This window comes from Gastrolobium bilobum, unplaced genomic scaffold (assembly GCF_033153095.1).
Source record: "Gastrolobium bilobum isolate Gb01-03AN ecotype WA unplaced genomic scaffold, APGP_CSIRO_Gbil_v1 utg3096, whole genome shotgun sequence".
Lineage (NCBI taxonomy): Eukaryota > Viridiplantae > Streptophyta > Magnoliopsida > Fabales > Fabaceae > Gastrolobium > Gastrolobium bilobum.
The window spans coordinates 6150-31893 of record NW_026895932.1 but is presented as its reverse complement, the minus strand read 5'-3'; the positions used below and the strand labels follow the sequence as shown (position 1 = coordinate 31893).

General features: G+C 37.9%; 1 protein-coding gene and 2 pseudogenes across 1 annotated transcript; all 3 read left to right on the top strand.

The window, feature by feature from the left end:
* Positions 1-205: 205 nt before the first annotated feature.
* On the top strand, positions 206-13884 carry LOC133296851 (putative disease resistance RPP13-like protein 1; annotated as a pseudogene).
* LOC133296852 (uncharacterized) lies at positions 10448-14465 on the top strand (annotated as a pseudogene).
* A 704-nt stretch (positions 14466-15169) lies between these two features.
* LOC133296856 (putative disease resistance RPP13-like protein 1) lies at positions 15170-20190 on the top strand. Its single transcript, XM_061495905.1, has 2 exons — positions 15170-18717; positions 19879-20190. The coding sequence occupies exon 1, from the start codon at positions 15172-15174 to the stop codon at positions 18685-18687; it is 3516 nt and encodes a 1171-aa protein (XP_061351889.1). The 5' UTR covers positions 15170-15171; the 3' UTR covers positions 18688-18717; positions 19879-20190.
* The last annotated feature ends 5554 nt before the right edge of the window (positions 20191-25744 follow it).

Genomic DNA, 25744 nt, shown 5'->3' with positions numbered 1-25744 from the left:
ACTAACTCTGATCCGCATGTTAAAATGGTAGGGCAGGCAGAGGATTGAGATTTTTCCACCTTTCTAACTTTTATTTTCCTTACAATTTTATTTTATTTTTATTTCGTTACGTCCCATCAAATGAAGCTTCAACGAAATTTCTCACTATAACTATTTTTATTTCCTTCTTTCTGCTCAATATCATCATCTGTTTGATTACGGGAAATCATGGAAGAGCTGGTCGTTGGGGCATTTCTTTCGTCTTTCTTTCAAGTGACTTTTGACAGGTTGTTTTCAAATAATCTCTTAGACTACTTTCGTAGAAGCAAACTTGAAGATGGGCTGGTGGACAAACTTAAGATTACCGTTGATTCTATCAACAAAGTGTTGGACGAAGCAGAGACAAAGCAATACCAAAGCACATCCGTTAAGAAGTGGCTTGATGAAGTTAAACATGCTGTTTATGAGGCTGACCAGTTGTTGGATGAGATTGCCACTGATGCGCCACTCAAGAAGCTTAAAGCTGAATCTCAAACTGCTACCAGCCAGGTACGAGGCTTCTTTTCAGCCTTTACTACTAATCCATTTGAATCTAGGATCAAAGAATTGCTACAGAACTTAGATTCTCTTGAAAAGCAAAAGGGAAAGCTAGAACTGAAAGAAGACACTCGTGCTTGCAATGAAGGTGGAGTTAGTTGGAATCTTGCAAAGAGATTGCCAAGTACATCTTTGGTGGATCTATCTAGTAGCATATATGGTAGAGATGGGGATAAAGAGCAAATAATCAATTTTTTACGTTCAGATAGTGTCAGTGACAACCCGGTTCCTATAATTAGTGTAGTTGGTATGGGTGGGATGGGTAAGACCACACTTGCTCAGCTTGTATACAATGACCGAAGGCTGAAGGAGCATTTTGAACTTAAAGCTTGGGTCCATGTTTCGGAAAATTTTGATGTTGTTGGACTTACTAAAGAAATTCTCAAGTCATTTCAGTGTTCAGCATTTCTTAAGTCATTTCAGTGTTCATCCAATGCTGAAGACTTGAATTCACTCCAACTTGACTTGCAGAAGAGACTAATGGACAAGAAATATTTGCTTGTTCTAGACGATGTTTGGAACCAGGATGGGGAAAGTTGGGAGGCCTTACAAGTTCCCTTTAACTATGGATCCTCTGGAAGTAGGATTATTGTCACAACACGTGATAAGAAGGTAGCATCAGTCATGAAATCCACCCAACTACTTCCTTTAAAGGAATTGGAGGAAAATGATTGTTGGAGTTTATTTGTGAGACATGCTTTTCACAACAAGAATGTAAGTGAATATCCAAATCTTGTATCAATTGGCAAGAAGATTGTTGAAAATTGTGGTGGGTTGCCTTTAGCTATAAGAGCATTGGGAAATCTCTTGTTAATGAAATTCTCTCAACGTGAATGGGTTAAGATATTGGAGACTGATATGTGGCGTTTGTCTGTTGCTAGTAACATTAACATTAACCCGACACTAAGATTGAGTTACCATGTTCTTCCTTTCAATCTGAAGCATTGCTTTGCTTATTGTTCTATCTTTCCCAAAGGCTATAAGTTTGAAAAGGATGAATTAATCAAGGTTTGGATGGCGGAAGGTTTGCTGAAATGCTGCGAAACATGTAAAAGTGAAGAAGAGTTGGGTGATGAATTCTTCAATCAGCTTGAGTATATTTCATTCTTCCAACAATCAGGAGGCAAATATGATTCGCGTTACTTCGTCATGCATAATCTTGTCAATGATTTAGCAAAATCGGTGTCAAGAGAATTATGTTTACGAATAGAGGGTGATCTTATCCCAAGGCTGTTAGATAGGGTGCAAGATATTCCACATAAGACACGTCACATTTGGTGCTCTGATGAAATAAAAGAAGGTGATAAAATATTAGAGCATATTTACAAGTGTATTGGATTGCGTAGTCTGATATGGAAACGAGGTGACCAAGGCTACAATGTACAACATGCTCTGTTTTCGAGACTAAAATATTTGCGGGTATTATCATTCAGATATCATGATCTCTCAAAGCTAGATGATGAGATAAGCAATTTAAAGGTTTTGCGTTATCTAGACCTTTCTTACACTGAGATTAAAAGGTTACCTGATTCCATTTGTATGCTGCATAATTTGCAGACACTGGTATTGACATGGTGTTTCTATTTGATTGAGCTCCCTTCAGATTTTTTACAAACTCGTCAATTTACGTCATCTTCACCTGGTTAGCACTGGAATAAAAAAGATGCCAAAGGATATTGGAAGGCTAGTCCATCTTCAGACGCTGACTAATTTTGTAGTGGGAGAGCATAGTGGATCTGATATTAAGGAGTTGGCCAAACTCAACCATCTTCAAGGAAGACTCAAGATTTCAGGGTTGGGAAATATCACTGATACTGCAGATGCCGCGGAAGCCCATTTGAAAGATAAGAAACATTTAGAAGAATTATTGTTGATCTTCGATGGCAGAAGAGAAAGCCTATCAACGAGTGGTGAGAATGATGACTCAATAATTGAAAGGAGTGTCTTGGAGGCTCTTCAACCAGATAGCAACCTGAATACCCTCACTATTGAAAACTATCGTGGCAGTAGTTTTCCAGATTGGCTTGGGGATTCTCATTTTTCCAATTTATGTATTTGGGATTGCCCTTGTGTTGAGTACTTGCCAGAGGAGGGTCTACCCAACTCCCTTTCTACATTGCGGATTATGGGTTGTCCATTACTTAAGCAGCGGTACCAAAAGGAGGAAGGAGAGTATTGGCATAAAATTAGTCACATCCCTTCTGTGACTATTCAGTAGCCGCTGAAAGAGATGTTACTAAATGCACAGGTGCTCCACTTTTCTCCATCTGCTTCCATATTACTTCAATATTCATTCATTAAATATAAATATTATGTTTGGATAAGTTACGCATTGAATTTATTTCCACTTATAATTATTAAATAATCGGATTGTTTATATATGCAATTTACGTTACATATAGATTTTGAACTGTCATTTTCCTTTAGGTCTTGTGCTCATGCGTGAATGATTATAGGATACTTTTTATTTTATTCCTTTGGGTAATTGTAGGATACATATCTTTAGCATTATACATAACTTGGATCATATTATCTTTTCACTACCCTACTTTATAGTGGTTTCAGTGTTTGATATTGTTGTTGTGCTTTACCACCTAATTTATCTGCATTACAAAATTCTATTGACTTTTGGTATGATGTATATTGCTAACGTTACCAAGTTAAAACCATAGACTAAGACCAAGCTAGCAAATACATTCTGGCATTAGATACCTGCCTTGGATCTTTCAATGCTTTCACTCACTGATACAAGTTTTTCTATTTCTGTTGTAAATATCTGATTCCTTAAATATTCACTTTCTACTAAAACAGGGGTGGAATAAATGTTTGGGGTTTAATTTGCACAACTTAGGACATTTGTATCAAGGGTGCTGTGTATCAAGAATATTATGGTTTACCTTGTACAAATCGGCTCTCGAACCTTGACTGGGGAGAGCATGTGTTCGATCATCCTCATTACCATCTTTGGGAGGGGTTTAAAGCCTTAATCCCGGGACCCGTCCCGAATCGGACTAGTCATCAAGCAATGAATCGATTGGAATATCTCCAAAAAAAATAAAAAATTAAGTGTTTTCTCAATCATTTACCCTATCCTATAAAAAAGGTGGTGACAACTATATTTTTTTGCCATCATGCTTTGGCTCCAGTTGTGGCACTACCCATTTTTTATAGTTTATCTAGTGAATTTGGAAATTGGAGCATAAATGTAGGTTTGTTTGGTTCACCCCTTTTTATGAGATCTTATTTTATTTCATTTTACTATTTGGTAATTTTTGAGTTATATTTGTAGGCCTTTTTGCGATTAGGTGCTCCCTTCAGGCAATAGTTCTTCTCCTCCTCTTTGGTCCCCTCTCTTCTTCCATAGCCACTAGCCACTCCTACCTTCTGTGGGAAGCTACAAGAGGCTATCCATTTCGTCCTCTATGAAGTTGGTGAGTTTCTTACTGTACCTGCTTTTTTGTGTGTTTGTGTAATGGCATTTGAAAGAATCTTTTATTTATACTAAAATTCTCTTCATGGTTTAAATCTTTGTTATCTTTCTTGGGCTTTTGCAGACATGTTTGAGCAAAGGTAGGGGCTTTCACTTCCCACCATGTCACATGCTTAATTTTTGTGGGATTAGGATCTTATTGGATTGCCTTCTGGACCTTTCTGCTGACCTACAACTTTGGATGCCTTGCCATTTGAAGAAAGCAACAACATTGAGGCTAATGATTTTCTGGATTCAGAGGTTGGGTCTGATTAGAAGAGACAGAAAATTGAGAACCTCCTTGATGCTAAAAGTTTACTTTTTGCAGAACCTTGGTACAAGACTGTTAATAACTTGCACCTATGAAATGCCTCTTTCATTGATGTCATATTAATCTCCAGTCCAATGGGTATTATGGGATTACCCTTACTCGAACGAAGGGTTTCTCAGCTAAGGTAGATTTCCTGTTAATGTTGTATATATAGACTTTTTAAATTGAACTATGTTCTCATTTTTGTTGATCTTTGTACCCAAATTTTGTTTGCTTAGTGTTTTGTTCAATTGGTTAGATCTATGTAACTGAAGCATCAGCAAGATTAGCCAGCTAATGATGGAAGATCTTGTATCAATGCATGTGGAATTTAGGAAGTTTTATGTACCAGAGGAATCTAATTTCCCTCCATGGCTGAGGCAGGAAGAACTTGAAATACTTCCTTCTGAATTGAGAGAGATAATCTTGGGAAAAGATGGAGAGGAGTTGGGTGGTTGGACACCCTTGTACAGGTGAGCTACTCTTAGTATAGTATGCATTTTATCACAAGACTTACAAGGGACAAAATATTCTATATCCAAAACTTACATGCACTGTTTGTATGGTATTATCTTGTGATTGACTAATTATAATATGTTCATATTCACATGCTTTTGTCTTCTTTGTCTCTGGAGATTTGTCTCCAAAAGCCAGCCGAAATCATCGTAACCCAGGGAAGAGTTGGGTGCATTTAACTCCCATCTGGGATTCTATTAGTTTTTTGCCTTGGGTATTTTTTATATGCAATCTGTTTGGACCCAACCAAGTGAGGTTTGGACTTGGAAGGTATATACAAGTAGGAATTAATTTAAGTGTTGTTGGTTAATTAGGCAGGCTGGTATACTGTCAGTTAGACAGTTAAACACTGTTTTAAAACTCCGCTCCACCTCGGGGTTGACCCCTCCGATTCACTGACCCCCTCTCTCTGAAAGTTCAGGTTAGACCCTACTTACACGTTGACCCCTTTAACCCCCGAAATCCCTCGGTTTAACCCTTGACTCTCGAGTCAGAGAGGTCATACAGGTCACTGCATTTTTTTTAAAAAAAAAAAATTAACACAAAATGACGTCGTTTGATGTGTAAAACAAAAAAACAAAAACAAAAACAAAAACTCGATCTGAAATCTGAATTGTTCTTCTTCTTCTTCTCTTCTAATCTTCTCAATCAAATTATACTCGGAAATCATCAAATTGGCCATACCAAGCGTCTTTCTGCTTAAAGCATCAGCTACTACATTGGCTTTACCAGGGTGATATTGCAATTCAAAATCATAATCCTTCAGAAATTCCACCCATCGGCGTTGCCTCATATTTAGCTCCTTCTGATCAAACAGATACTTTAGACTTTTGTGGTCACTGTAGACAATAAAATCGGCCCCGTATAGAAAGTGTCGCCAAATTTTCAATGCGAACACTACGGCTGCCAACTCCAGATCATGTGTCGGATAATTCTCCTCATGCGGTTTCAACTGCCGAGAAGCATAAGCGACCACCTGCCGGAACTGCATTAACACACAGCCTAACCCAAACTTAGAAGCATCACAATACACCACAAACTTACTTGTAGGATCCGGCAATATCAATACCGGAGCTGTAGTCAACTTCCTTTTTAACTCTTGAAAGCTCACTTCACATTCTTGGGTCCACACAAATGGGTTCCCTTTACGGGTTAACCGTGTCAAAGGTAAAACCATCCGTGAGAATCCCTCAATAAAACGCCTATAATATCCAGCCAAACCAAGAAAACTCCTGATCTCTGTAACATTTTTAGGACGTTCCCATTCTACCACTGCTTCAATCTTGCTCGGGTCCACTGCCACTCCTTCAGATGAGATGACATGGCCCAGAAATTGTATCTCAGAAAGCCAGAATTCACATTTTGATGGTTTAGCATACAACTGATGCTCTCTCAGAATCTGCAAAACAACCTTTAGATGCTCAGAATGCTCTTCTTTACTCTTTGAATATATCAGTATGTCATCTATAAAGACCACCACAAACTGATCCAGATAGGCTTTAAAGATCCGATTCATATAACCCATGAAAACGGCTGGTGCATTTGTAAGCCCAAAAGGAATAACCAGATACTCATAGTGCCCATAACGGGACCTGAAAGCTGTCTTCGGAACGTCATCCGGCTTTACCCGGATCTGATGATACCCGGACCGGAGATCAATCTTAGAAAATACAGTCGCACCCCGCAGCTGATCCAACAAATCATCTATCCGCGGCAAAGGATACTTATTCTTAACAGTAACCTTGTTCAACTGCCGGTAGTCTGTACATAATCTCATAGACCCATCCTTCTTCTTAACAAAGATCACCGGGGCTCCCCAAGGAGACACACTCGGCCTAATAAAAATTTTTCTGGATAGGTCTTCAATCTGCTTCTTCAATTCAGATAATTCTAGAGGTGACATCCGGTATGGGGCAAGAGAAATAGGTCCCACACCAGGCAATAAGTCAATTGCAAATTCAATTTCCCTCTCTGGAGGAAAGTGCAGAATCTCATCCGGAAAGACATCCTCAAATTCAGAGACAATCGGAATAACAGAAATTGGCTCCTTGTTGACGCCAACCAGACCTCCCAATAAAACATACCCGGAATCTCCTTCCTTCAAGGCCTTTACCACCCGAAGTACAGACAAATAAGGAGACTCCTTTTCTTCATCATAAGATGAGACAGAAATGGTTTTACTGCAGCAGTCAATCTTCACACAGTACTTGGACAACCAATCCATCCCCAGAATTAAATTCACAGAAGCAAGGTGCAAGACAATAAAGTCGGCAGAATATTCCCTGCCCTCATACTTGAATTTCACATTTTCACAAACACAGTCTTCATTAAAAACTCTTCCCACAGCCGTAACAATACGCATAGGAGTTTTCATTTTTATCACATGCAGACCAAATGCTTCAGCTACATAATCAGCAATAAAAGAATGCGTGGCACCAGAATCAAACAAAACACTAAGCATTTCATCACGAATAGAAATCATACCTCGCACCAAACTAGCTGACCTCTCAGCCTCTTGCTGAGTCACTGCATATACTCGGGCAACTGGAGGTGGGAGAGGTAGAGATGGTTCCTCAACCACAATAGGAGCCGGAGTGGCCTGAATAGTAGAAACCTGTCCCCCATTAAAGGGGAAGTCCCTAATAAAATGCCCAGGTTGGCCACATTTGTAACACAGTCTTTGCTCTTTTCTGCAAACCCCTGCATGAACTTTACCACATGTAGCACATAGAGAAGCAGGCTTAATATTTCCAGGCTTAGAATTTCCCGCCTTTTTGAACTTACCATCAGACTGTCTAACCTGCAACCCTTTTCCTTTAGAATTCCCAGAGGTGTTTTTAGGACCAGAATTAGGAGCAGATTGGTCCTTATGCTTCCTTCTGTAATATTCTTGAATATTTTTACACTTTTTAACAAGTGCAGCAAAAGTATCAAATGAGTCACCTGCAAGTTTTTCAGAGATGTTATCATGTAATCCTCTATGAAATTTAAAAATCAAGTCATCTTCTGTAGGTGGAGCTCTCTGGAAATGAGAGTATTTGGCCAGCTTATTGAACTTATTCAAGTATTCATCAATAGACATCTGACCCTGCTTTAGTTCTTCAAATTCACCCTTCTTCCTTATCCGGGCTTCAGCCGGAAAGTATTTCAGCAAGAATTGCCTTTCAAATAAAGGCCAGGTAATAGCATAACCCTGACATTCCAAGGGCAGACGGGTATTTCTCCACCAATCAGCTGCATCATTCTGCAACATATAAGAAGCATACAACAATTTCTGCTGATCATCACACTCCATGACAGTAAAAATGCGATCCAATTCTTCTAACCACTGGATTGCAGCAATAGGATCAATGCCTCCTTTATAATTTGGTGGTGCATGTTTTCGGAAGGCATTTAGCATTCTTTCTCTTTGCTCTCTATTAGTGGCTGGTTGTGCCACACCACCCCTGTGACTAGATTCTTCATTCACATCATTATTTCCTTCACCCTCCACAACAATGGGATTATGAGGAGGAGGAACAGGCTGTTGTGGTTGTGGCTCAGGCTGTGGCTGTTGCAAAGGTTGTGGCTGTGGACCTTGCCCACCCGCCCTCACCTCAACCAAGAGTAATCTCATCATTTCAATATTCGCCATTCTGCTTGCTGCCATCATTTCTTGATTGGCCAACCTATTAGCCTCTAACAGATCTTGATTTGCTTTCATCATCACTTCTAGCTCTCGCTGCCTAGCTGCAGCCATATTTTGTTGCATCTCAGTTAAGGCCATTATCATTGGATCTGGCTGTGAAGTATTTCCCCGCTGGTTTAGTCGGGGTCTAGCCAAATCTGCTAATATTGGATCGGTCGGGTCAATAGGAGGATCAGAAGTCCTTCTTGGGCGAACCATAATTCTGCATATTTCACACAAAGGAATGAGTTAGCTACGCTCACACTCGGTGATCAGACATGCATATCATAGTATTCCAAGAAAACTCAAAAATATAACAACCCGAACAGTTCATGCAATATTTCACAGGCTCTTCTAGAGAAACTGCTCTGATACCATAAATGTAACATCCCTGTCTCGAGCCGGTTCAATTAACATACATATGATAAAACAGAAAACAGCGGAAGACTTAACTTCTGAAAATACGAGCTAACTTTTTTTTTTTTTCTTTTTAAATTCTCATTCGTCGTAAACGAAAATCGGGCAGAGTTTCCTCTATAAATCGGACAACTGGGGATTTTCCAATCCCTCACAGAAGCATTTCCTGATAAACGGTTTATACAAATATAATCAAATGCCCATCCATGGGCGCATGCATAACTTGGCTCAGTGCCACTATATCTAACAGCATGCAATCCAACACGTAAACATATCTGAATACTACTTCATCATATAACGTGCCTGAATACCCAAATGTACATGCATCAAAGCGACAGACATGTACAAAACATATACAGGCCATATACACAATAAAGGATCAATATCATGATCCATCAAATGCGAAAATACTAAAATACATCAAACACTCCAAAAAGGTAGTAGCCTACAGCCACTCAAAATCCAATCTGTCAACTGCCTCAGCCACGTGTCGTGTCCCTGCCTAGTGAGGACTCACCGGGAATCTGGGCACCTGAAAATATGTCCCCAAAGAGGGGTGAGATTACAAATCTCAATAAGCTCCAGGTTTATAGAGAATTCTCCATACCCCTGGTTCACTCCTGCATGAAAGTCAGATACAGAGTATACAAATACAACATATAACAGATATCATAACAGAACAGAGCATATATCCATATCATATCAGAGATGTGCGCCGTCATTCCCAAGGGAGGACCCCAAGCGGAAATCAACGCACGTGTTCCCGAGGGAGGACCCCAAAGCGGAACCAGACATATCAGAGGCGTACACCATCAGTCCCGAGGGAGGACCCCAAAGCGGACATCCGGGTACTATACAATCAATGGCCAGAGATTGTTACAGAAATCATATTACAGAAGTCATATCAGAGCAAAACATATCATGTTATCAAATAACTCTATATGAATGCATCTATACAAAGCATCTAAATCACAGTCATACAGTCCAACCATAGTTCACTAACCATGGTGGAGCACTCAAGCAGGAAAAGACTCCTTAAACATAGAGCTTACCTCTTGAAGCTTTACCAATACGCTTACTTGTGGAACAAGTTACTTTTATCGCTTCAAGAGATTTCCGATCCTTCTCAATCCCTAGGCACACCTAGAGAATAATTTACAATGCATCAATAAAATGATGCAATACCATAATTATTTCATAAGCATACATTTTATCGCTTATTTTCCTTTCTTTGCATTTTTGCCAATCCTAAGCTCCAAGGAACAAAACCCAAGCTTTTCTCACTCAAAAACCCCACTTTTCCACAATGATGAATAGTGTCACGAATTGGGGGTGAGGAATATTTCTCTCTACAAGCAAAATCAGCCCAAACAAAGCGGTGGAATGGATTCCTTGGTTGATTTCCTATGAATTTCGTGTATGGACTTAAGGATTTGGTTGAGTGTGGAGGGAGAAATCAAAGGAGAAAGAAAACTTGAAAACCTAGCCTTCCATGGAGGAGAGACTCGGCCTTGAGGAGAGAGAGGGAAGGTGAGCTGATGGGAATAGTAACTTTTGGAAGGAAACTTAAGTTATAAGCACATGTGGCTTTCTCAATCGGATGTTTTTCTATCGCGTATTTTAACTTAACGGACCCGGAACTAACTTATATCTACGGAGATATTTTTATTTTTCTAAAATCATTTACATTAATTTTAATTTGTTACTAAACAATATTCATAATTCACAGTATGGTTTTTGCACCGTTTTAACGAAATGCACTGTGAATCACTAACTGTACTTCGCTCACTTCTGAACTTAACTTATAAACTTATCATTTTCTTGGGCCTATTTTGACTTGCTTGGCATATATTGGACTTTCTTATTCTTATTTCATCAATTATTTATTTCTGGACTCTACCGGTTGCTTAAACAGCAGTACAAAATACCCGGTAGAAACACTATTCACGAGATTTTCACGGAAAGTGCCAGACTATACAATTTTTCGTTCTGAACTCATATTTGTCGTCAGAATTATCAAATTATGTCTCTAAAATTATTTTGCTCTTTTTAAGCTCTACTGGTTAATTCACAAAACTGTAAATTCTCCGGCAAAACGCACTGTTCATAACATAGTCATGATTACAGTCAAAATACTCGAAATCGCTCACTGAATCTAATTATGGCATATAAATCCTTAAATTAAATCTCTAACTAAGATTTACCAGTTAGGGTCATTATGATAATACACTCATTCGGTAATTGTATCTGTGTTATATAATCCTTGTTAGTGTAGTTAAGTTGTTTCTAATAAAACATTGTTGCTTCGAGCATTTATTCTTTGAAGTCAAATATAGCAAACTTTGGTTGTTGAGGTTGTAATGTGTGCAATTTCTCAGTGCATCTGATGTGAAGGATTGCATGCTAAAGATTCACACACTCAATTATGCTGAGGAAGCTTGCTACAATCGCACACTGGTTATAAAAGTATTCAGCTCCGGTGTAGAAATAGGTAGTTGTAATTGGCTTCTAAATGGCCCAAAGGGAGATATTGCTTATCTTCCAAGCTCCAGCTTCATTTGTGCTCATGCAATGGCTTTTGATTACAGCAGTCTACAGGGGACTTGTGCCTTAATTTATTCAGATTTCTCATTCTTGAATGATGCCAAGATGTTGAGGATGGAGATAATCACTCTGTTCCAATAGATGATAAGTTATTATATTCAACTGGATTCAACCTTATCTCTGATGAGAATTTAGAAGAAAAGGAAAAAGTGGTTTTCAAATTCTCATGTGCTATAGAGTGTGTCAAAGTTGGTGGTTCGGTTCTTATTCCTATTGATCGACTTGGAACTATTTTGCAGCTTTTGGAGGAAATTACAAAATCACTCGAAGCTTCAGCTATGAAGGTACCGTTTCTTTTTTTTATTATGTTCTCTGTTGAATGGTATTCAAAATCAACGAAAAACTGAGTATGGAAATATGGAAAATATTTTTGGGGTGTCATTAATTATCCTTGTTTAAATTGTTGTTTACTGTCCTGCGAAACCTCATATCCATATCCTTTTTAGTTGCTTGTTCCTACTCATTGGTAAAATGCCTGTCTTTAGCCATCTATTTGACTTTTACCTCAGGTTCTGTTTGTTTCTCTTATTCTCATTTTATTTGCTAAGAGAGTTAGACCCGTGATATTGTTTTCCAGTGTTTATTGTTTAAAATTTTATTGCTTTTTATTTTCCTTTTTGTGCTTGTAATGGGAAAGACAGGGAAATTCAAAATTCCATCTTTGAAAGTTTGCAAATAAACATATATGGCAAAAGGATTTTTTGGGTGCAAAATCTGAGATGCCCATACTGATTTCTACTATTTATTATTAATTATTTTTATATTTGTAGGTTCCAGTTTATATAATTTCTTCAGTGGCTGAAGAATTACTGTCATTGCTTAACATCATACCAGAGTGACTTTGCAAACAGCGCCAAGAAAGAGTACAGACTTTTAGAATTATGACTTTGGTCTGTTGCACTTGTATACTTCGATTAAACAAATTTGACTTTTGTTTTATTACTTTAATTGATGCTGCAGCTATTTGCTGGGGAGCCATTGTTTGCGCACTTCAAGCTCCTAAAAGAGAAAAAGATTCACGTGGGTTCCTACTATTCATTCACATCAACTCTTGTGAGATTTTTAACTTTAGTGTCTTTTTGCACTGTATGTTTTCTTGCAATGTTAATTATTTGGGGGAAAATTGTGTTTCTTAACTTGACTTTGACTTTCTGTTAATACCCTCAGAAGGTATACGTTCAATTTTAACAAATTGCATGAGTCACTTATGGTTTGTCTAGTCTTTTTATTGTTATTTGCTCACAAAAACTGATGTACTGCTCTCAGAATGAATTGGCAGGAACCCTGCATTGTATTTGTCATCACTGATGTCTGCATATGGGTCCTGTTGTTCATCTGCTTCGACGTTGGTAACTTGGTATGGTGATCCAAAATCTTTACTTATCCTTCATGTGTGATATATTCCTCACATAATATAAGTTCTAATGATGCTTCATTGCAGTCATTTTATTCCTTGATTTTTTTTAGTTATAGAAATGTATCTTGATATGTGTGGTCTTGTAAGTTCCATCCTTTTAATGAAGTTGGGAAATGGCTTTGACCTATGTTTAATTACATTTACTTTTTTCAGGATGTGTTGAATCCTGGTGCTTCAATGTCTGTTTCCCTTCGGAATTGGGTAGGTTTACCTTTCCCTTAGTTACTTCTTCCAACATGCAGATTCATGTATACATCTCATTGTTCTTGCAAATAATTTTCAAAATATGTATAAACATTAACCGGTTAGTAACATTTTATAATTTTGTCTCCCAAGGAACATAATAAGGGAGAGAAAAACCTGTCAATAATATAAATCAACCCTACTAAACTGTTTCTTTCCAGATGATTGTAGAATTAACAGTGTGTGGATGGGCTCCTTGATATGTCCTTTTTCCTGCCCCCATCTCGAAGCATCTCTACTTAAGTTTTTTCAAAATGTTCATTTTTTTGAAATTTAGTCAATAAAGAGTGAAGTCTCTGCTGATGATCATTTGATTTATGTATTTAGCTTTCTCTGCATTTTTTTGATTTCCACATTTTAGGTTGCATAAAGTTCAACCTTTGCTGTAGAGACTGCAACTGAAGACTGTTCTGGTAATTGTACAAAATTTACTTTATAATACATACAGTTCTTTTTTGCTATTGAAGATTATACATGTGATGAACTGATGATCTGTTTTCGTTTTTTTACTTCTTTCTTATTCTCTAGTGCCCCGAAGATTTGAGGATGCGGAACAGTTTTTCAAGTGAAATGCCTTTCTCAGTTTTGTACTATATTGAAGCTGAAACTTTAAAGGTACCATACCGAAAAGACAGTTCAGAGTTAAAAATTGCAACTGATTTGGCTTCCTAATTTTATTGGATAACGTTTAAAAAGGAAGAAATCAATATTGCAAGATTAAAGGGGAGCTGTTAATGGAAAATGCTAGACATCACTTGCTCTTGGATAATGAGAGAAAAAATTCCTTAAGAAATAGGCCTTTGGTACATTGGGGTTTACCTGATTCTGAAAAGCTTCTGGCGGCATTATCAAAGGTGGGTATTAATGCATCTATGGAACATAGTATGAGTGATGCTGAATCACAAACTGTATGTAAAGTTCACACACAAGACCCTTACAAAGCCTTGATAGAGATTGGAACCACCGGTACCATTATTACTACCGCTGATGAGAATGTGGCTTCCCTCATTTATAAAGCTGTGAATAGCATTTTGGATGGGGTTTTGACATACTGCATTTTCTTTTATTGATGTTTGTAAAATCCTTCTAACAGAACATTATTCATAGATATCAGTTAATAATGCAACTATCCGTATTCAACTAATGCTGATGAGAACGTGACTTCTCTTATTTATAAAGATGTGGACAGCATTTTGGATGGAGTTTTGATATAATGGATTTTGTAAAATACTTGTATCAGAATATTATATTATTCATAGATATCAGTTAATAACATCTATCAGTATTCACTGCTTTGTATTTTAGATCAATGGAATATGTACAGCTGCCCCATTATTAAACAATATTAATCAATGTAATAGTTGGAGAGAGACTTTCTTCTACTTTAATTTTTTATTATCAAGTGATGACTGAAAGATCACGGCAACTTCTTTATGCATAAAAATATACAAGGGGAGACTGTATATAAAAATTGCCTCGAACCCTATCCTTGTCCATAGGAATTTAATGAAGAGTGATTTTTTGATTAATTTTTCTTGTTCTTGGATCATGCCAAGTAAATCCTTTCCGAAATTTCTGCTTAACCTCATTTGTTGTAATGTGAAGTAATGGAAATAGGAAAATAAATTATTACATGTTGCATTTATAGATAAGAGAGCCCGGTCAAATTATTGGAATTAGTACAACCCCATTATTAAATAGTATTTGTTGATGTAATAGTTGCAGAGAAACTGTCTTCTTTTTTAAATTTTTCTTTTCCTTCCGGAAAATAAATTATTACGTGCTGCTGTTAGACTCAAGTTGATTTGGTTAAATTAATAGAGTTAGTAGACCTATTCCATTTCACTTGATAGAAGAATACGCTACCATCTTATAGATAGCTTCTGAGGTTTGTGGATCACACTCAGATCCCTTCTTCGTGCTCAATATCCTCTGTTTGTATACAGAAGATCATGGAAAAGGAAAACCTCGTCGTTACGGCGCTTCTTTCGTCTTTCTTTCAAGTGACTTTTGACAGGTTGTTTTCAAGTAATCTCATAGACTACTTCCGTAGAAGCAAACTTGAAGATGTGCTGGTGGACAAACTTAAGATTACTGTTGATTCTATCAACAAAGTGCTGGACGAAGCAGAGACAAAGCAGTACCAAGACACATCGGTGAAGGAGTGGCTTGATGAAGTTAAACATGCTGTGTATGAGGCTGACAAGTTGTTAGATGAGATTGCCACTGATGCACCACTCAAGAAGCTTAAAGCTGAATCTCAAACTGCTGCCAGCCAGGTACGAGGCTTCTTTTCGGCTTTTACTGCTAATCCATTTGAATCTAGGCTCAAAGAATTGCTACAGAACTTAGATTCTCTTGAAAAGCAAAAGGGAAAGTTAGAATTGAAAGAAGACACTCGCGCTAGCAATGAAGGTGGAGTTAGTTGGAAACTCCCTAAAAGATTGCCAAGTACATCTTTGGTGGGACTATCGAGCACCATATATGGTAGAGATGAGGATAGAGAGCAAATAATCAAATTTTTACTTTCAGACAATGTCAATGACAACTCTGTACCTATAATTAGCATAGTGGGTATCGGTGGGATGGGTAAGACCACCCTTGCTCAGCTCGTGTACAATGACCAAAGCTTGAAGGAGCAGTTTGAACTTAAAGCTTGGGTCCATGTGTCAGAATATTTTGATATTGTTGGAGTTACAAAAGCAATTCTTAAGTCATTCCAGTGTTCAGCAGATGCTGAAGAATTGAATTCACTTCAACTTGAATTGCAGAAGACACTAATGGGCAAGAAATATTTGCTTGTTCTAGACGATGTCTGGAATGAGAATTGGGCAAGTTGGGAAGCCTTACAAGTTCCTCTTAATTATGGATCTTCTGGAAGTAGAATTCTTGTCACAACACGTGATAAGAAGGTAGCATCAGCCATGAAATCCACCCAACTACTTCCTTTAAAGGAATTGAAGAAAGATGATTGTTGGAGTTTATTTGAGAGACATGCTTTTCACAACAAGAATGTAAGTGAACATCCAAATCTTGAATCAATTGGCAAGAAAATCGTTAAGAAGTGTGGAGGGTTACCTTTAGCTATAAAAGCATTGGGAAATCTCTTGCTAATAAAATTCTCTCAAAGTGAATGGGTTAAGATATTGGAGACTGATATGTGGCGTCTATCTGTTGATAGTAACATTAACCCGACAGTGAGATTGAGTTACCATGTTCTTCCTTCGAATCTGAAGCGTTGTTTTGCTTATTGTTCTATGTTTCCCAAAGGCTATCCGTTTGAAAAGGATGAATTAATCCAGTTTTGGATGGCAGAAGGTTTGCTGAAGTGCTGCGGAACAGATAAAAGTGAAGAAGATTTGGGTGATGAATTCTTCAATCAGCTTGAGTATATTTCATTTTTCCAACAATCAGCAGGCAGTTTCTTCGTGATGCATGATCTTGTCAATGATTTAGCAAAATCAGTGTCAGGAGAATTCTGTTTACGAATAGAGGGTGATCTTATCCCAAAGCTGTTAGATAGGGTGCAAGATATCCCTGATAAGACACGTCACATTTGGTGCTCAAATGATATAAAAGACGGTGATAAAATATTAGAGCATATTTACAAGTGTAATGGATTACGCAGTCTGATATGGAAACGAGGTGCCCGAGGCTTCAAGATATGCAACAATGTACAACATGCTCTGTTTTCGAGACTTAAATATTTGCTGGTGTTATCATTCAGATATCATGATCTCTCAGAGCTAGATGATGAGATAAGCAATTTAAAGCTTTTGCGCTATCTAGACCTTTCTTACACTGAGATTAAAAGGTTACCTGATTCCATTTGTGTGCTGCATAATTTGCAGACTCTGAAATTGGAAGATTGCCATAATTTGACTGAGCTCCCTTCAGATTTTTATAAACTCATCAATTTACGACATCTTCACCTGGAAGGCACTCGAATAAAGAAGATGCCAAAGCATATAGGAAGGCTAATCCATCTTCGGACGCTGACTCATTTTGTTGTGAGAGAGAATGGTGGATCTGATATTAAGGAGTTGGCCAAACTCCACCATCTTCAAGGAAGACTTAACATTTCAGGGTTGGGAAATATCACTGATCCTGCAGATGCCGCAGAAGCCAATTTGAAAGATAAGAAACATTTAGAAAAATTATTGTTGAAGTTCCATGAAAGAACAGAAAGCCAATCAACGAGTGGAGAAAACGATGACTTAATATTTGAAATGCGTGTCTTGGAGGCACTTCAACCAGATAGCAACCTGAATAGCCTCACTATCAGATACTATCGTGGCAATAGCTTTTCAGATTGGCTTGGGGATTCTCATTTTTCCAATTTAGTGTCTATGAACCTGGGTGGATGCCGATTCTGTTCAAGCTTGCCACCACTTGGGCTGCTCTCCTCCCTCAAGGAGCTTTTTATTTCAGACTTTGATGAAATAGAGATAATTGGTAGAGAGTTTTACGACAATTATTCATCAAATGTTCCATTCAGGTCCCTTGAAATTTTTGAAATTGAGAATATGCCCAAATGGAAGGAATGGTTCTGTCCGGATGATGGTGAATGTTTCCCATTTCTTAAAGAGCTTTCAATTCAAAACTGTCCGAAGTTGAAAAGTGGGCTGCCTCAACACCTTCCTTATTTGAAAAAACTGGAGATTAGTGATTGCCAAGAGCTTGAGGCTTCACTTCCCAAGACTCCTAATGTTGGGGAGTTACGACTTGATGGATGTGAAAACATTTTGGTAAATGAATTGCCATCCACCTTGAAAAAAGCCTTCATTAGTGGTACTGGAGTCCTTGAGTCCTACCTGGAGCAAGTTCTATTGAATAATGCTTCTCTTGAAGTGTTAGTGCTTACAGATTTTAATGGTCCAGATCTAAAATGCTCCTCTTTGGATTTGCGTTGCTGTAATTCTCTTCGCACACTGTCTTTTAGAAGCTGGTACTCCTCCTGGTGGCCTTTCTCACTAAGCTTGTTCACCAATCTTCATTCTCTGTACTTGAATGATTGTCCACAGCTGATATCATTTCCTGGGGAATGTTTTCCTTTGAGTCTAAGCATCCTCTATATAAGGAACTGCCCCAAACTGATTGCTTCGAGAGAGGAGTGGGGTTTGTCCAAACTTCATTCTTTGAAAGATTTCAGTGTTACTGACGACTTTGAAAACGTGGAGTCTTTCCCGGAGGAGAGTCTGCTGCCACCTAATATTAATATTCTCTACTTGGAGAATTGTTCAAAGCTAAGAATAATTAACAAAAGGGGTCTTCTCCACCTCAAATCTCTCAAATACCTATATATTTGGAATTGCCCTCGTGTTGAGTACATGCCAGAGGAGGGTCTACCCAACTCTCTTTTTGCTTTATCGATTTGCAATTGTCCATTCCTTAGGCAGCGGTACCGAAAGGAGGAAGGCGAGCATTGGCATAAAATTAGTCACATTCCTTCTGTGTCTATTTGGTAGCAGCTGAAAGAGATGTTACTAAATGCACAGGTGCACCACATTTCTCCATCTGCTTACATTCAGTGCTTTACCTATCAAACCATCTGTATATTTCATGTTGGAATAGTGTCTTGTGTTTGTGACTTTTCGTCACACAAGATTTTTGTCATACTGCTTTGACCTTGACTTTGACTGTGACACTTTTTGGAAATATGTGTATAGCTCTTATATTTATTTTGCTAAAATCTGATTTTTACAAACACACAGTGGAGGAACAGAGATGAAACTTTCGGATGATAATAAAAAAATCCTAGTTATATTGTTTTTAATATAGTAACAACTTGTCAAAGGAGTAGTCGATTAATTTAGTTTATAATTACTTCAATATTCATTCATTAAATATAAATTTTATAATGGGATAAGTTATGCATTGAATTTATTCCCACTTATAATTATTAAATAATCGGAATGTTATTTATGCAATTTACGTTACAAATATAGATTTTGAACTGTCATTTTCCTTGAGGTCTTGTACTCATGCGTGAATGATTATAGGATACATATCTTTAGCATTATACATAACTTGAATCATATCATCTTTTCGCTAGCCTACTTTCCTAGTGGTTTCAGTGGTTGATATTGTTGTTGTTCTTTACCACCCAATACATCTGCATTGCAAAATTGTATTGGCTTTTGGTTTGATGTATATTGTTAACGTTATCAAAGTTAACATAATACACTAAGATCAAGTTATCAGATACATTCTGGCATGAGATACCTACCTAACATGTGATCCTACATTATAACAGATATATAAGGTTATGATTGGTTTCTTGGAACTTAATTATACTTGCTCCTTTCACAAACGTAGAGAATGACATATAGACCAAAAAAAACAAAAACATGGAACCATAGGTGCTTATTAATGTTTTCCTTTCAGCCGGCATTCTTTTGAACAACTGTTTCTTCAAATTATAGAAATTGTTCTCCATGCCCCTATGAATGCATTTTGTCTGTACTCTTTTTTTTTTTTTTGGGTAAACAAATTTGTCTATACTCTATGTATGTAAGTATTGGTCTAAAATATAATATTGTGCTGTGTGTTGTTGTAAATTAATTCCACCAAATGCATTGCTGCACAAAGGGAAAAAAATTTATTATATTCAATGTTCAATTCACTTGGCTGCACCTAATTGTCTGCTCTTCATACAGAGATGTTGAAGTTCAGGGTTGTTGGATATTGGGGACTTTGAGACGAATGCATGTTGTGGATTTTGAACTAGCCAAGTTCTTGCATCACCCTGGAGCTTCTCAATCAATGTCTCTTCATTTGGCTCCTATGCCTGTGTTTTCCTCCTTTCCTTTACTTAGATTACCACCTCATCTTTTCTATTTTTGTTACTTTTTTCTTTTGTACTCTATATTCTGTTTGTTTAAGATATTGGCATTCGGAAGATGTCCGAAAATTTTTGAACTGGAAATCTAAACCATTTAATTTTAATAGAGTGGTTTTGTTTTATGCTATATATTTTTCATTTATATATGATTTCGATATTATCAATATGTATTTGGCTATGATAATAACTGCATGAGAAATGGTTACTTTTTTTTTTTTTTTTTGGTAAATAGAAATGGTTACTTTTATTGACGCTAAAATGGTTTGTTTGAAATATTAATTGACTGTGTGTTTAAGAAATACAATATCTTTGAATGTAAATTATTATACACAAGTTTTAAATGCTTATAAACCTTGTTTTTTAATTTCAAGTTTGATCTTTATTGTTTATATTGCTATCTTGACAATGTTCATGTCAAAGTATGTTTTTTTGATTACATGACAGTTCATTTAAATGAATTGTCTACCAAAATAAATAAATGAATTTGATAAATAAACTTGATAAATTTTTAGTTCTTACATATGAAACACCCCGTTCTAGAACCGGTTTGTTAACATCGCATTACGATATTAAGTGCAGTTACAATCACGTTGGCTCAATTAAAAATCCGGATAAATTTTTCTTTTTAAAACGACGCCGAATTTAAAATATCTAATTGTGTGATCATAACCATATTACCTTGCGGAATCAGATAAACCAAGCTTAACATCATGTTCTTATTCCATTTTTAAACCATTAATTTACTTCTTATTTATTTCACAACTTCTACTATATCGTAGATCTCTTCGTTAGCTACACGTGGGTTCAAACCGCGCTCAAATCGGAGCAATGTAGCCCAAGTTATGGGTTTTCTACGAAACGCGTGCGCGAATCCTGCTAATCCCTGTGGCGCGGAGGGCGCCAACGAAACAGCTATGGCGCTGGAGGCGCCAAGGTTGGCGCCAGGTGCGCCAGCTGGTGATCCCGGCGCGATTTGCGCCAACACCAGCATGATTTGCGCCACGAAACAGAAGCTTTCGAGCACAATGGCGCGATGTGCGCCATGGTTGGCGCCAAGTGCGCCAGAGTTCAGAAGGTTTCACCCAGTCTTAGTATTTTACCTCTAACTAGAGTTGTACTTGTCCAAATTACACAATATTGGTCTCTATGGAAAGCTAAGAAAAATATCTACAACTTCCATACATACACCACAGTCCAAATCTATCATATAAATTCCTCTCCATAGATGGTTCTTAGTTCTTGCATAATACAAACACATCTAAAGGGACATGCATGCCCTTTTCCTCGTGTCTTGTACTAAAATTTGGGCAGCATAACCTTTGTTTTCTCAATAATTCCCAATTTAGAACTAGGTACCTAATGTGATTTCTCAGCCCAACCAATTCAATAACTCAATACATAAAAGCATGCATATATTGAATTTCAAGTAGGCATCATTTACAGTACATACTCATTACAAATCATGGAACTTAGCTTACAAAACACTATGATCATTCACTTGGCTCCCATCAACAAAAGAGATGACCAAAGGCATGAGCATAGGCTAAGTCCATTCCAATATACAAATCATAAATCTATCATTGCCTATTAATTACAATTCTATACATGTGAGCTACAAAACAACATGTATAATCTCATAAAAATGCAACACTTCATGCATATGCTAATCCAGATATGGCCACTTGCCACCAGAGGCTCCTGCAGCATCCTTACCTGAAAGGGGGTCCCCACAACACGGGGTGAGATATACGAATATATCCAGTAAACCAGGGGTCCTTGGAGCATCTCTCCACCCCACAGTTCCATATCAGTGTAATAGCAATAACAATAATAATGCAGTAAATACATATCTATGCAAAGTGCAATAACATCTCCAGGAGAAATTCCGCGAGCTCTCAAGCTGTCCTAAGGAAACTCAGATGCAAATAGTCCTACTAGACAGCTAACTACCAAGTATGATTTACGCATCGTCATGCAACATACCAACATAGGGAAACACCATCCTATGCCACACCAAATGCATACACATACGTATAACAAAGCATTACACTATTTCATTGCATTTATATACACTATCAACAACCACTACCCTTTCAGGGCTTGGTGGAACAATCAAGGGAATTACACCCAAGGTCCGAAGGCTTACCTCAAGCTTTAGCCCACCTTTGTTCCCACCAACAGGTTCCACAGTCAGTTAATTACAATACTCCACTTCTCAAACAAAACCTACACAAGGTTTAATGCAATTAACACATATTGCATCCAATAACATCTCATAGCTATCAACCAAGCTATACAATTCATACCAAACATAAGCATGAACTTACCTATCCAATGGAGCTAATCAAGCTCCATAGCTTGCTCCAATGGTTGGTCTCTCAAGGTTGGTCCAATTGCCTCAATCCTAGACAACACCAAGGCATAATCAACAACCAACCAAACCAAACCATTTATCAACAATGCAAGAAATCCAATATCTATGTATCATATTCTTGCCATTTTTCAAATATACTCATCTAGCTATCTAAGCTCATTTTCACCGATTAAATGTCGTTCCTAACATTTTTCACAACATGCTCTAAGCTCCATTCTTCCTAGAACATAGCTAATTTAACCACATTTCATCACAAACCCCAATTTACTATTCATTGAACCCTAACTCATGCAATTTTCCATGAAAATAAGGTTCAAGGGGTAGAATCTTACCACCAATGGTTGCACAACCAAGTATTGATGGCTCCTCAAACTTCAATGGAGGTTGAAGCTCTCAAACACCTCGATTTCTCCAAAGGGCCGAATTTTTTAGGGGCAATAACTCACCACACAAAGCTCCCCACTAAGAACTAAGCTTGGATTATGAAAAGGGGAAGATTTAGAGTGGTTTAGGCTTTTGAATCACTCCAATCGGTGGAGGATTGCTCTCCTTAGGGTTTCTCTCTCTTTTCCTCTCCTTCCTCTTCTTCTCTTCCTTCTTCTTCTTTCTGGTGCTGGCGACGGGAAAATGGGGAGGGAATTGGGTTCTTTTTGTGTTTTTAAGTCACTTAATAGTTAAGTGGCTTATGTGGGTATTGGTTTATCTATCTATTCAACTCCATTAATTACCAAACTTTACCCAAAAGTCTGGAATATTTTTCTAGGAATATTTCCATTTTTATTTCTGTATTTTGGGCACTTTTGCCAGTACCCATTTATACCCCTTAATTTTCACTGAGTACACTTTTTAACTCCAAAGTGACTCAGATTCATTTAATTAAGCCTTATACTTAATTTTACTCACTAAAACATGCTTAATTATTTAATTACATGTAATTTGCTAATTAATTAGGTTAGGGCTATTATAACATATATTACAATTTTTATTTTTATAACAAAGAAGATCTAAGACATAATATAAAAAGAGGAATGATAAATTACACGTAAATCATGTTACTTCAATAAGGTTTGACCATCGAATCAAATAATTTTCAAAAAGATTTAGTGCCACTTAAATTAAGGATCTTAAAGTAAGTGAAAATTTTTAAGTTTTAAAAATTCAGTAATTGATTAAATTGTGAAATTTATATTATACTAGAAGTGAATCAGAGTAAGTAATAGAAATGAAGAAAAATGATAACATTGTATTATGAATAAGATTCTACACACAGCCTGATATATAGGTACGTCTAATACATAACCAATAAACAGAAAACATAAGCTAGTAAATAACAAACTCAATACAGTTAAAACTAACTAGCTAACTGGCAATGTGCCAACTCAGCATGCTAACAGAAAGCAGTTATTTCTCTCATGATCAGTTCTGGATATGTGAGTTTCAGAAGCTGCATGGGAGCTTCTTGGCGATACTGCAATATTGGTGGAATGCAGCTGATGGTCTTGAGAAGATTGGGCCTGCGAGTTGGGCTGGGAATTGGGCTCCTGTAATACCACCCCCCCCCCCCCCACAAGATGGGCGCAAGACATTAGCAAAGCCCAGCTTGGAAGTGTTCAACCGGAAAGTAGTAGCAGACAATGGTTTAGTGAACATGTCAGCCAACTGAGCCGAGGAAGAGACAGGGAGCAAGCGAATTAAACCCGAAGCAACCTTTTCATGAGTAACATGGCAGTCGAGTTCTATATGTTTAGAACGTTCGTGAAAAGCAGCATTGTGTGCAAGATAAATCGCAGAGCGATTATCACAGTAAACAGAAGCAGCTCGTGACCAAGAGAGATGAAGATCTTGGAACAAGAACTGAAGCCATTGGAGTTCACAGGTTAGACTGGCTAGAGCATGGTATTCTGCTTCAGAGGAGGAGCGAGAAACCGTGGTTTGTTTCTTGGATTTCCAAGCCACCAAGGAAGAACCAACGAAAACACAGAAACCAGTGACTGAACGGCGAGTGTCAGGGCAACAAGCCCAGTCTGTATCTGCAAAGGCACGGACATTGAGACAACTGCTGAACAGCAAAGCAGATGTCAGGACGCATTGTGGTTAGGTAGAGTAGACGACCAATGAACCGTCGATAAGAAGCCGCATCAAGAAGAGGAGTTCCTATCGTACGACTGAGTTTCAAGGAGGCATCCATAGGAATGGACACAGGTTTACAAGCCAATAAACTAGCATCAGATAACAGTTCAAGTGCATACTTGCGCTGGTTAAGGACGATTCCTTCTGTGGAACGGGCAACTTCGAGACCAAGGAAAAAGCGAAGGTTGCCAAGTTCTTTTATTTTAAACTGTTGATCAAGAAATCTCTTGACACGTTGGATTTCACTGATGGAATCTCCAGAAAGAATAATGTCGTCAACGTAAATAAGAAGAACAGTGAATGAAGAAGACGTTTGTAAAACAAACATGGAGTGTTCTGCAGTGGCTTGTTAGTAGCCAATAGAGGACAAAGCTGAGGAGAGCTTAGCATACACTGGTGAGACGCCTGTTTGAGGCCATAAAGGGACTTCTGCAGCTTACAAACGAGATTGGGTTGAGGAACATGAAGGCCCTGAGGTGGCTGCATATAAACATCTTCATGCAGGTCACCATGGAGGAACACGTTGTTCACATCCAGCTGTTCAAGGTGCCAACCTTTCATAGCAGCCACGGCTAGTAAGGTTCTGACAGAGGTGAGCTTTGCCACGGGTGAAAACGTATCGAAATAGTAAACACCCTCTTGTTGGGTGAAGCCCTTAGCCACTAGGCAAGCCTTGTAGCGTTCGATGGTGCCATCAGAATGATACTTGATCTTATAGACCCACTTGCAGTCTATGAGTTGTTTGTCAGGAGGAAGCTCAACCAGAGACCAAGTGTGATTCAAAGCAAGGGCATGGAGTTCAGTATCCATGGCCTTCTGCCAATGAGCATGCTTGATTGCTTGAGAATACGTACGAGGCTCATAATCGGATGAAGAAGCAAGACAAAAGGACTTATAGTTGGGAGTACACAAGTCATAGGATAAAACAGTAGAAATAAGGTAATCAAGGGGTGCAGATTTACCTGCAACAAATCAGTGTGTTGAGCAGCAGAAAGGCTATAGTGATAGTCATAGAGAAAGTGGGGAACCGTGCGTACTCGAGAGGAACGACGAACGGGAAATGGTCCTGGTTGAATGTCAGCATGGACAAGAGCTGATGTATCTGTAGCAGTGTCCTCGATGGGAATAGAAGCATCAGTGTCTTCTATTGAGACAGTGGCATCAACATCGGTCATAG

Bases quoted from the DNA above. Each gene is read 5' to 3' on its own strand.
- LOC133296856 (XM_061495905.1), top strand. From the start codon at position 15,172: ATGGAAAAGGAAAACCTCGTCGTTACGGCGCTTCTTTCGTCTTTCTTT.